The 12,813-nt window shown below is 27.6% G+C and overlaps 1 protein-coding gene across 4 annotated transcripts in view; it reads left to right on the top strand.

The window, feature by feature from the left end:
• LOC107449489 (non-POU domain-containing octamer-binding protein) overlaps positions 1-12,813 on the top strand; it is a 157,124-nt gene that overhangs the window by 35,117 nt on the left and 109,194 nt on the right. Inside the window, exon 8 of one of the 4 annotated variants that reach the window (XM_016065016.3) lies at positions 2,995-3,344. The exons of the other annotated variants lie outside the window; for them this stretch is intronic. Coding sequence (XP_015920502.1) covers positions 2,995-3,174 — 180 coding nt within the window. The 3' untranslated portion in view covers positions 3,175-3,344. Of the gene's footprint in view, positions 1-2,994; positions 3,345-12,813 lie in introns of those variants that run through there. 4 annotated transcript variants of the gene reach the window in all.

The raw sequence follows: 12,813 nt of genomic DNA, 5'->3' as shown, positions 1-12,813 counted from the left end.
TGTCAATTAAGCATTGTCCTTTAAAAATTTCTAATTCTGCTTCAATGTAATTAATATAAAATCTGATTGATTTGTATTTTAGTATACTAACTATATTATTGAATAGGACCTTGAAAAATTTGATTTTAGGTCCCTGAAAAGTCCTTAAATTTTTTAAACAAAATTGAACCCTGCTTTATTTCACTATTACAAGTTATATTAGAAAAAATTACTTGGGGTTTAAACCACCCTGTCTTAAATTGTGAAAAATGCTTTTATTCAGATTATGTCACAATTTAAAAAAAATATTGTGTAAAATAAAAGGTGAACTTTTGAACAAGAAACAAAATGAAGGCAAGTTTTTGTTTTATTAAAAAAGTTTATTATTTTTAGTATTGCATTATTTATACTTATTCAGAAACATAATTTATCAGTATTAAAAGCATATTTATTCATATTTAAAGGATAATGTATTTATTTCTTTCGTTGTTCAATGAATTGTGGAGCTTTGAAAGTTATAAATCTTTTCCCATTACATTATTTTTCTTTAATTAGTTAAAACTAATTGTATACAAAATATCAAATGTTTTTTAATATATGTAATTATGTGTACAATAGTTACACATATAAAATTTCTATCAATGTTCAACATTTTGGACATTTTAAGACAGTAAAACCCCTGTCCAGAACCCTTGTTCATTATTAGCTTCTCGAGACTGAAAATCTTGGATATTTTTTAAATGTCTGCAGAGTGACATGGAAATTTGTTAGTTTAAGAAATAATCTGTATTCTTAAACAAGAAAGAGGAATGGATGGATCGAGGTTCGACAGTATATAAATTTTCTGGATAAAACTGAAATGAATGTTGAGAAGATAGTTTATTGGTGGGGGTGTGAAAAACTTTTTATTTACTATTTTAAGTTTCCTTAGCTTTAAACTATTCTTATAGTATTTATTGTTAAACATTTGTATTGGCCATTTTTAGCTACAGTAACTTAGTTCAATTTCATTTTTTCTGCAAAATAGGTTACTTCCAGACAAATTAGGCAGAAACAAATCTTAAGCTTTGTACTTTCACTTTTTTCTAACCAGATTTAAGAAATGATTTATTCCAAAAGAACTATCAAAATTTCTCTATGCATTGATTACTGGAGTACTTGAACTCAAACTGCTATGAGTGCAAGACCTATGCAAAAAAAAAAAAAATTATTGTGAAATTTTTTCATAAGTTTTAAACATAGAAATTTTACTATACAAAAGTTACTATACCTATTAAAAAATATGGGTTTGTTATAAGACTATGAAAAATATAGTGATTAAAATTATATATCTCAGGGCTGATTGTGGTCTGGATTTTTCGCTAATGGTGATCCGGAATTTTCCGGAGATCGAAGGTTCAGGCGTTTCAAAAAATCATTGATCACAAAAGTTTCCGGAAATCAAATTTACAAAGGTGGAACTTAAAAACACGGTTTATTTTATTTGTAGAGGAGAGCCAGATACTTTATAATCTTATATTCAAGATTAATATTCATTTTTTATCAGTAAATAGTTATTTTAATCATAAACTCAAGAAAGAGATATATTTGTAAATTTCAATTACTGCTCCAGGTCGACATAGGTGTGTGTAAAATTTTAAGTAAATTAAGAAATATCCAGAAAAAAAGAAAAATCCTTGAAAAATTTTTTTCAAATTTTTCGATTAAAATTTTTTTTTTTTTTTTTTACTCAAGAAATTTTCCGGAATTTTGACTTGGGCTCACAATCACCCCTGATATCTATAGCTTGTGGAATTTTAATTCAAACTTGTTTTGTTTGCAAACTAGTAAATTTTATCATTATGCTTATATTAATTTAGCACCGAATTTTTTAATTTAATTTTTAAATAATTTATTTTCACTATGGTGCGCTTTTAATGCCTATCAAAGTTGCCTATCTTTATGTTATTTTTTGTTCAAAATGCTGTTATGAAAAAAAAAATTTTTTTTTTAATTCTCAAGATTTTAGTGTGTTGCAATAATTTTAGAGTTGTGAGTAATTTTAAGCCTGAGCCAATTTTAAGTCATTTCAACTTTTTCACTGCATTCTCTGTTTTTACCAATCTTGTCTGATGAGTTGTTGAACGTGTTGATAATAATTTTCACGTTTTGCTGTTTCTGTGGCATCTACTCTTATTTTGATTCTTTTTTTTCTGCCTAGTCCTATGATGATGGACAAAGTTAGAAAAGTTATCTAGTGACCACGTCTTAAAAACTATATATATTGTTCTTTTTGCCATTTATATAAGATTAGTCTATTAACAATAATTTGAATAAGTAACTTCATTTCTTATAAGAAATTAGAAGGATTTAGGAAACATGTTTTAGTCTTTGAAGAAATCTTTTGATCAACCTTATTGATCCTAATTTCTTTTTAAAAATTAATGACTAATTGTTTTTGTAGATATTTTATTTAATTGGTTTTTAATATTTTATTAAATTTTAATCCTAAATATTTTTTAAGTAATTTAAACATGTAGTTGCTTAAAATGCAAATTCGTCTTTTTTGAATCCTTTCCTTCCTGTAATAATAGAGTTAATTTTTGGTTTATTATTTTAATATCACTGTGAAGTATTACAAAAAATATGATCTGGCGTAAAAGTTATATTTTGCTATTTAACTTTTCAAAAAAAATTTTTACATTTGGTTTTGCGAGAAAATATTTCTATTTTATATGTAAACATTTTTGATCTGGATGTTTGACGTTCTACTGTAATTTATTTTAATTTTGTTGATGTTTTTTATTTTATAACTTTATGTGAAAGACCCAATCGGTTATGCGATATACTAACAGTTGCTCCTTGCTTTTCTTTTTTCTTCCTCGGTGTTCCTGTGTTTGCTGATGATCCGCGATTCTATGATGCCATTGAACTCTTTTGTAACTCTTTTAACGAATTTTCCATTTACTGGGAAAATGAATTATTTGTATTCATTGGTGCCAATATTTGAAAACTTGTTTTTTTTTAAATTAAAAGAGGCAATCTCGTTTTGATCAACCACCCATGGGTGATTCATTCATAAATCCTGGAGATCCGATGGCCGACAGAGCTGCTGCTGGTGATCATGGAGGAATGCGCGGTGCTCCAGTACCTCCCCACGAGATGATGGAAAACATGGATGATTATGTTATGGGGGCTAAGCGCAGGCGTTACTAAATTGATGAACTCTCGAAATCTTTGTATGTCTTATTAACACTCATTTGTCCCCTATGGAAACACTGCTATTAGTGTTAGCATTTTTTTGAAACTTCAATTGTCTTATCATAACTGAATGTAATCATTGTAATTCTTGGTGTATGACAATAAAAAAATTTTTTATCTTATAATTTATGATTAAGAATTATTCTTTTCATTTTTTATTGAACTGAGCTTTATCAGAAGTATTTTAGCGTTTCCCCTACTATAAACCTTTATTCATAAGACATTTGTTTGTAGTTAAGCTGTTTGTCATAAAACTGCTTTGCCTCCAGACACCATGGCTGGCACGTTTTTGATTGTCGGTTTTATCCAGTTTGAACCTGAAACTGCTTGGACTACATATGTGTAGACATATCAATTGTTGTATTAAGTACTGTTTGTCTTAAGAAATTAATTCTGAACATAGATAATAACTTAACACTTGAATTAATTGATCAAAAAAAATTTTTTTTTAGCTTATTTATACATTCATAATATTTCTAATATATAATCTGCTATCCGGTACTATTATAATCATTATTTATGGACAATATTTATGTACAGTAAGCAAAAAAATAATAATCACCCTGAATAACTTTCGTTCTATTGATCAGATTTTCACATACTAAGTGTTAATCTTAATGGTTTCTGGGGATGACTTCAAATAGGATTCATATTATTCAGTAAAATATTTTATTCAATCTCTTTATTAAATTACGAATAAATTTTTAAATGACGAAAAAAGAAACATCATATTTTATAATTTAAAAAAAAAAAACATTAGCAAAGGGAAAAAATATGAATGAAGTTTTGCGCTACACTGGCATAAGTCAAGTTTTTCGTAAATTATCTACATTTGAATATTTGTCCCATTTAAACATTTCTTTCATTGTCGCCAAATTATTTAAAAAAAAAAAAAAAATTCTCGACTTCTACTATATAAAAACTGTTAAACATTTAGATTTTGCAATAGAAAAATATGGTTTAAAAAATGTATACATCATAATTCAAAATTTCTTTTTGAATTGCTTAATTATTTTTTAAAATATGACTTAAAATTAACAATAAGAGGTCAGAACTTTGGATCACTCTCCTGACCAGTGTGATCTCCCAGATCGAGACCAGGCTACCTCATATATTTTGAAGGTCCATGTATGCTTATTCAGAGAAAGTTGTCCGATTTCATAGTTATCGCAACATAATTAGACTATTTAAGGTCACCTCCAAGAACCATTTAGAAAATTAATAACATTCTTAACAGTTTCTAACTTGCAAAATATGATATTATTAATTTGAAATTTTTTGCTTTGTGTCGGAGGTAAACCCTTCAGGTTGGATACAATTTAATGTAACAATTATGAATACTGAAAATTACTTTAATTTTTATCTTAATGCTATAAAAAAAATTTTTCCCAGTAAATAGCTTCTTAAAATTTAACTTGTCCTCCATTTTTCTGTTGGAATACTAACATGCAGTTGAAAAATCAAAGTAAGCGACATAAAATTCAATATTGAGATTTTTATATATTTGGCATTTTTGTATGATAAGCTACTTTTTGTAAAAGATTTTATTTTATTTTATCAGTTTTTTGAAATTCCATTTTAGCTTTCATAGCAATAGAAAGAAAATATAGTTGTCAAGCCATTTTTCTCGAAATCTACTGTGAGGACTTGCATTGTTTTTTCATTTGCACTGCAGAGTAGGTGGATCATTATCTTTTAATAACTTAGTCTATATACATTTAAACTAATAATCTTTTTAAAACTTAGTTGAAAAACTACTAATATTAATTTTAATTATGCAGTGTATATGAACAACAATGTAAATACAACTTATATTTTAGCACTATTTCCTATTATAATTTTAAACATGATGAAATAAAATAATTATAAGTCGCTTAAAATTTTTCGATATTTTTATTTTTTTATATATAAATAATATGAGAGAAAAATGTATAAAAGTTTCGAAATTTTTTAATACAATAAAAAAATATCTTGCAAAATACGTTACTGCTGTACATTAAAAAAGGAAAATAAAATAATATTTTTTACAATAATTATAAGCAAGTAACTATCTTTTCTTCGAAAAAGAAGGATCTTTTCGTTCAGGTAAAATGTTAATTTTATTGCTGTATTTATCGCCTGCATAAAATTAATGATAATTTTGTACAGTACTTACAATCTACTGTATTTGATGCATCAAAGCAGATGATATACCTTTTACTTGTATTAAGCTACATAGCTATCGGGGGACAAGGAAGAAATCTAGATGTAACCTTAGAGATGTGCCAAATTTATGAAAAATAATTGAAAAGGGAATTCAAATTTTTTTTTTCTCATTTGCTAATGACAGGCTCATAAGCAACTTCAAATTTTTATCCATTTTAATTTAATGAAAATTGAATTGGTCTTGTATTAAAATAGTAGTTTACGTTGCATGTAGTAGTTTTAAATTATTTTATGAAAAGAAATAATAAATCTATAACATAATAACAAGATGAAAAAGAAATAATACTTATCACTCAATTTAAAACAATCATCTAAGTGTAATCGAAACTATACGGTTCAATTTTAGACCAAATGGAATGAGCGTTTTTACATTGTCATGTTGTGCTGATTTAAAGTTGTGAAATCGTATTTAATGTAAAATGAATTAATTTAGTTTTACCGAATCTAAACATGTAACAGTACAGAAATGTGCCCTTAAGGTTAACATATTTATATACATGGTATCTGCGCAGCTGGAAAGTCATGGATTTCGATATTAAGCAAAATTTGTCATGATTTTAACTATTTATTAAAAAAATCATGGAAAGTCATGGATTTAGGTTGCCAAAAAATTAAATTTTTTAAATGAAATTTACCCCCCCCCCCTCCCATTTTCGCAGTGTTCCGATGTTCTGAATTTGTAACAAAATCCCCACCCGTAGTCGTATTTTATTAAATTATAATGTTTTTATTCTGTTCTTTAAAAATTATGGTGTTTTTTCAAGAAATTAACGAAAGAACATGATTTTAGAATTGAATTTAACGAAGGCAAAGTAACTACAGAATATTACGAAAAAAAGTTTTGCTAATACACTTTTCAAGCTTTTCTAAGGAAAAAGATGGGTATTAAATGTTTTACATTAAGTTCAGTTGTTTCTCAAAAACTTAAAATTGAGTTGTTTACTTCAAATAAAAAAAAAAATTTTCATTGATTAATTTTAAGTTCATAATATATCTAACTCAATAACTAGTTAAGCAGATTTTATTTGGTTGCTGAGGTTGCTGAAGATTTTAACACATTATTCTAAATTAACCTAAAGGAATGACTTGATTTCTATTTATGTTTCACTTCATTTTATAATGAAAAGAAAAGCGTCTGCGTCGGACTTAAAATTAATTAATAATTTACAATGAAAATAATTTTTTAAAAAAAGTATCAAAATGGACTATACAAATGAGACTTATCTTGCTTTAAACAAAAATAATTTTATTATGTTAAATGTTAGTAGCACAGTACAATTAATTATGTATTTTGGTGTCAAAGACGTAAAATACAAAAGTACATTGGAAAGTGTATTTAGAAGTTTTTTGTAAATCAAAATGTGAAATGTTTCTACACATTTGTGCCTGTTTTGATACAGTTTATTTTAATTATTTTTTATTCCATTTTCGAGTGAATTCTTCAACAAAAAAACAAAAAACTTGTTAGAGATTCACTTAACTGCGCTTAAAAAGTTACAAAAATGATGTAGCCCTTTGTTTGACAGCCTGTAGCTTTTTTAAAACTGAAATTAATATTTCTAAGAATTCAGGTTTTTCTTTCTTTTTTTTAATCTTGAAAACGGTATTGCTGAAAAGTTTTAAATTTAAAATTTTTGTCATCTGTTTGACCTTACCATGGAATTTGCCCAGATCATGATATTTAATGTTCCAAACCATTTCTTGTTTATCATAATTTAAGTTAAGTGGTTTTTCTTTTGAAATCTGTGCACTCTTTCAATTATTCTGTAAAAAGGAAAATGCTGAGTTCAAACAAACTTTTAATATATCTTTCTAATTAGCCGACTTACATTTAACACAAATCAAGTAAGTTTAAGCTTTCATTATGCTACAAAATTCTAACTATTGAACACATTTTAATAAATTCATTGTTGTATAGTTACTACAGCTATATGAAAAATAACTCATATTTTGTATTTATTTATAAAAACATCTGCAGTATTTATCTGTATTGGGCATTTAAGCGGTTAAAAAATGCAAATCAATTGCAGATTATTAAAAATCTTTAAAGCAGTAAAATTATTTCCTAGTTTATAAACTGATAAAGTTTAATTAAAGTGCAATGTGTAGATGTCTGAATATTTATCTGCACAACTCATATTGTGCGTAAAACTATATTCTAAATATAGCAAGGAAAGTTTTAAAAAGAATTGGTTTTGTGTCGGTGAATCATTTTGGGAAACCTAGTTTATTGCCTACGTTGATAAACCGTTGGATAAAAGCATAAAATTTAAAAAATATCTAAAACTTTCAATACGTTTATTTCTTTTTTAAAAAAATATTTTTAGTTGAAAATAAGAAAAAAAATTAAATAAAAAGTACAAGTTTTTTTATAGTTTGGAAAAATTGTTATTATTTCTATTAATAATTTTATTAGTGTTATGAGTTAAATTATTATTAATTATATTGCTGTGATTTGAATCAAGCTTTACAATCAGCATCGGGCGAATTATTATTGTTCCAATCACGAAAAAGTCCCGATGTTCTATTTTAATGTTTTAAGAAATGATAACTCAAATTCCAACTTTGTGTGTCGTATGATGATGTGTAAATAATAAATTAAAACGATCTGGATTTTATGACTGAATCGTTATGAACTTTGTGGTTAAAAGTGAGATATTCTAAATATGCGTGTTGATTAGAGAGAATTATCTCAAATCGAGCTTTCCAAAAAAAGGATCTTGAGCTTTTTTTTTTTTTTAAAAGATTGATAACATCTCCTGCATTTTCCCTGCCTCTTATCTAGCAGTCACATAGCTGCCAACTCTACTGGATTTTACCAGTTTCTTCTGGTTTACTGGTTTAATTAAAATTCTCCTGGTTTTTGTACATTTTAGAAAATTCCCCTAAAATTTGATACCTTTCATAAAAAATCCCTATTGAAATAGCATTTTTGTACAGATTATAGCTTACTTGTTTGAATATATTTAAATAAATATTACTAATACTTAATGAAGCGAACCTCATTTATAGAACTTTTTTGTTCTAAAATGTTCAGTTTATTTTTTATTCAGAACTCTCTTTTTAAACGAATTAAAAAAATCTTTTAATTATCTTTAATGAATTAAATGCCTATTCATTTTTTAAATTATGAGTAAACATAATGCATAACATAATCAAGTATGTTTAATGTCAATCATAACTGGAAAAAATTGCAGTTTTTCTGTTTTGATGACTATAAAATTCTTTAAAATTACCTATGTGTAAAATATTTAGTACATTATGCAACAATTATTTATAAAAATTATATCGTTTCTTAAAATCTAGTGGATTTTTTCCTATCCATGTTGGCAACTATACATTCATAAATCAGAAAAATATCGAGCTGTTTCTTAAGTGAGTTACCGCGTTCTTTATAATGATTTAATTGCAAAAAATTCACCTCAATAAAGGCTTTACACTTTTTTCTTTCCCCAAGTTTTGGACTTTTTTTCATGCCGTAATTACTCCTATACTATTTAAAATGCGTTAATTTTAATCAACACTATTTTGTCCTCTTATACAGTGTGGAATATTTTATGATAGCAACGAAATTCTAATTTTTTGCTGCTGCCGAATTTTCATTTTTCTGAGTTTTCGACAAAGAGATTTTTATGCGCTTCGTAGCAGAGATTTCGTGCTCCAAATTAAGAATTATTTGAGTCCCAAAATTGATCTATTCCAATCGGGGTATAACGCCAATTCTGAAAATCATGAAGGTGCCCCCCCCCCCAAAAAAAAAAAAAAACACGACGATTACCATCAAAGCCTTTAACGCAGTTTTCTTTTTAAGCTCTTCAAGAAACTCAAAATTCCCAAATAACCTCGCATCAATAATTTGCCAGAAAGTGATAACTTCTATTCACGTATTATAGTAATATTTTATTTAAAATTTAAAAAAATTGGAAAAGGCTCAGAAAAGAATAATCACACAAAAAAAGAAGGGGGGGGGGAATAAGAAAATGAAAGTTACGAAGAAAAAAATTGTGGCATTGTTACGAAACAAGTGCATTGAAAAGTCGAATTTCGCGTGTCATAACAGTAATCATTTGCAAATTGATCATGTTACTCAGAAATGTATGCGTGTCATCATAACTAGTGTGGTATCAGAATTTGAAAAACGATTGTGTACAGGACATTGAATTAAATGATCCATCTTTCGGCAATATGAAAAATGATGGTTTACTCTTTCTAAATTCTTTGAAAAATATATATATATATTTTTTTTTTAGCACGTTAGAAATAATGATTGCGATATGACATTTTTTTAAAAAAAATATGACTAATATTTAATAGGTGAAAAAGGAAAATCTATTCTATGACAGTCAGCCCTCAAAGCTTTTGATTATTTTTAATTAAATATGAAGAGAGCAACTGTGAAGAGGAAAGTTGGATAATACAAAATTAGACAACATCTATGAAAAAGTTCCATTGAGAGTTTGCAGGTTATTCAAATTATATTACCTTCCATGAGTAAGAAAAATATTTGGAACCTAAAAATCATTTCTAAAGGGAAAGATATCATTTAAATGAAGAAATGTCTCGAATCAATGGAATGTTTTTAAATTTATTCACATTTCTCTATTGCTCTTTCATTGTGACGCATCTCATTTTTATTGTTGAGGCGGGCAATAACAGACGTTCATAATTATTTTATGGTTGTCTAGGACCAACAACTGCTAGTTTAAAAAGTGATATTCGGAAGAGAAACAATAAAGCTGAATGGATCTATGTTTCGCCTGAAACAACTGGAACAGAAGGAAAAATTGAATTTTTCTTTCTCACAAACAACAGCTTAATTGTGATTTTTTTTTTTTTTTTTTTTGGTAGGAAGAATGTATACTAGTCTGTGACCTAATGCCTTTTTAATTTTTTTTTTTCATGACATCTTTTTAATATCAAAAATCTAAGAGAGAGATGGTAATTTAAATCCATTTCCATTTTGGGAATATATATGAACAAAGGTAAGGATTGGTAACTAAATTGTTGGAATTATGTCCACCATAAATAATACAATATTTTTGATTGATCAACGATATGGGAAAACAACAAATGCAGATTAACATCAAAAAAAAATAAGGAGCTTGAAAATTGCTGAATTTGCACAAGTATAAAAAACAGTTTTTTGAAGAAAATTATGTACTGCAAAAGTTTTTACGATGCAAGCGACAAGCGAAACACATTTCTTTATTTAAAATAATTGGAAATTTTAGTTTGAATACACTCTTTTCTTAACGCAAAAAATAATTGTATTCTCCGATGTATTTCGGGTGTACTCCATAATTCCGGATTTTCGTATCATTCTTCCGGGCCTAATAACTTGTGTTGTAGGGCCTGTGATCGCGGAATTCCGCGTATCTCAAGATTATTATTTCGCGGATTTGTGCGAATCATAAAACTTAGCCTTCAAAATTTTCCCTGACTTCCGCCATCTAAAATTTTCATTTTGAAACTTTTGGTTTGTCGGATGATCGCCATCTTGAATATTCGGAACTGTGCCGAAATCCGCTAAAATCTAGATTCTTATTCTCGCTATTTTAATATCACACATCACATCGATTTCCGTACTTATCTGATTTTAAAGTTGCATGTTGCGATTCGTATTGACGAGATTTAGAAATCTAGATTCGTATTCACGTGATTTAAAGGTCCATTGCGTGATTTATAGTGACGCGTTTTTAAAATCAATATTGCGATTCATTTTATTCACTCGTTTTTAAAATTCAATAGTGAGACTCGTATTTTCTTTTTTAAAAATTCAATATTGCGATTCGTATTCACGCGTTTGTAATATCAAACATTGTTTTTCGTATTTATTTGTAATTTATAAGCTACGCCTTCGTCTACACAAATTCAATATCACGATTCTTTGTAAGAACTAAATTCAATGAGTGTGCTTCATTAATAGGTAATTTTAATATAAATCTTAATACAAAAAATGATGCTAAATGTGAAGCGGTTGCATGAATCGATTTTGGGTTTTCAGGGTTTTTCACTTTGTTACCTCTGTTTAACACGTTCGCGTTGCGCCTGAAAGCGGGACGGAAAATACTGGTAGAAAAACTATTTCAATATTAGATAATATTCGGGAGGAGTTAATCTATTTTCAACAATAACTATTCACTGTAAGGAAATTTATCACGGCGAAGAAGCAATTCAATATAAAAATTGCATCCGTTAAAAACAATTGGTAGTTATGGATTTTTATTATTCCCGGAAAAAAACTAAAAAATGAAATTTATTTGATACTACTCCGGTGCACCGCCCGATGAGACAATCTAGCGTGACCCACCGGTGGGTCACCCCGGCGTGAACGTGTTAAAATACTAACAGAAGACTTTGATTCTAGTCTTCTGTTTTTGCCAACATTTTGTTAACCAACATAAAACCACATTTTCAATCGATGTTTGAATGCATGAGTCACTCTTTAGTCCTGGGGACTGAAATCCCATCCATTAATATTTGTTTGTGTAAACAAACTTTGTACTATTCTTCAATGTAAACACTTTTCCCTGACGTTTTGAAATGCTAGCCAAAGTTAAATTACAATTATTTTTTATATTTTACTGTTGACTTAATTCTTTTTTCTTGGCTTTTTCTTGTAATTGGAAAACTGAGATGTTCAGCTTTAAAAAATTTTTTCAAAAATTAAGATTGATTTTTATGTTCTCTGTTTCGCTTTTCGACATTTTCAAAAACGTTTATTGGCCTTATTTTTTAGAGTTAATTTATGAATACGTTTTTCCAGGAAATATTATTCTGAGCATTGAAATTTTAGTTTCAGTGTTGCTATGCTGCTAAAAGATTTTGCATTAGGCTCCAAGTGTACGGTGTTCAGTCAAATTTTTTTTTTTTTTTTTTTTTTGATCGAATATTTGGTTTTTGACCAAATCACAAAATTCATTACCACATTCGACCAAATCATATTCGTTGTGGGGAAAAAAAACGAAGGAAAAATAACTAGGATTTACAATAAAACTGTACCGAAATACCTTATCAAAAAGTGATTAATTAGTTGCGCGATTAACAATCACGTGTCGTAATAACATCATAGTTAAATAACGGGATCGTCAAAATCATGTTGAAAAGTAAAGAAATAATTGGGAGAAAAGAAATAACTTATATTTATGCTGAACTCAGCACAAATAAAGCGTGTCAAATGCACGATTTAAAATTTGCATGTCGTAATAGAGTAATTGAAATGTTTTATAATACATGGGAACGCATAGCAATAACTTTCGAAAAAATTTTTTGAAAAAAAGAATTGCAAAAAAAAGATAAAAAATCACTTAGATGTAAGATGAGATCATCGCAAATAAAGTGCACCAAAAAGTGATTATTTAAATGGGCGATCTGAAACTCTGTTGTAAT

This window comes from Parasteatoda tepidariorum, chromosome 5, assembly GCF_982258835.1.
Source record: "Parasteatoda tepidariorum strain Cologne lab strain chromosome 5, Ptep-v5.0, whole genome shotgun sequence".
Lineage (NCBI taxonomy): Eukaryota > Metazoa > Arthropoda > Arachnida > Araneae > Theridiidae > Parasteatoda > Parasteatoda tepidariorum.
This window is presented reverse-complemented; position numbering and strand designations above follow the sequence as displayed.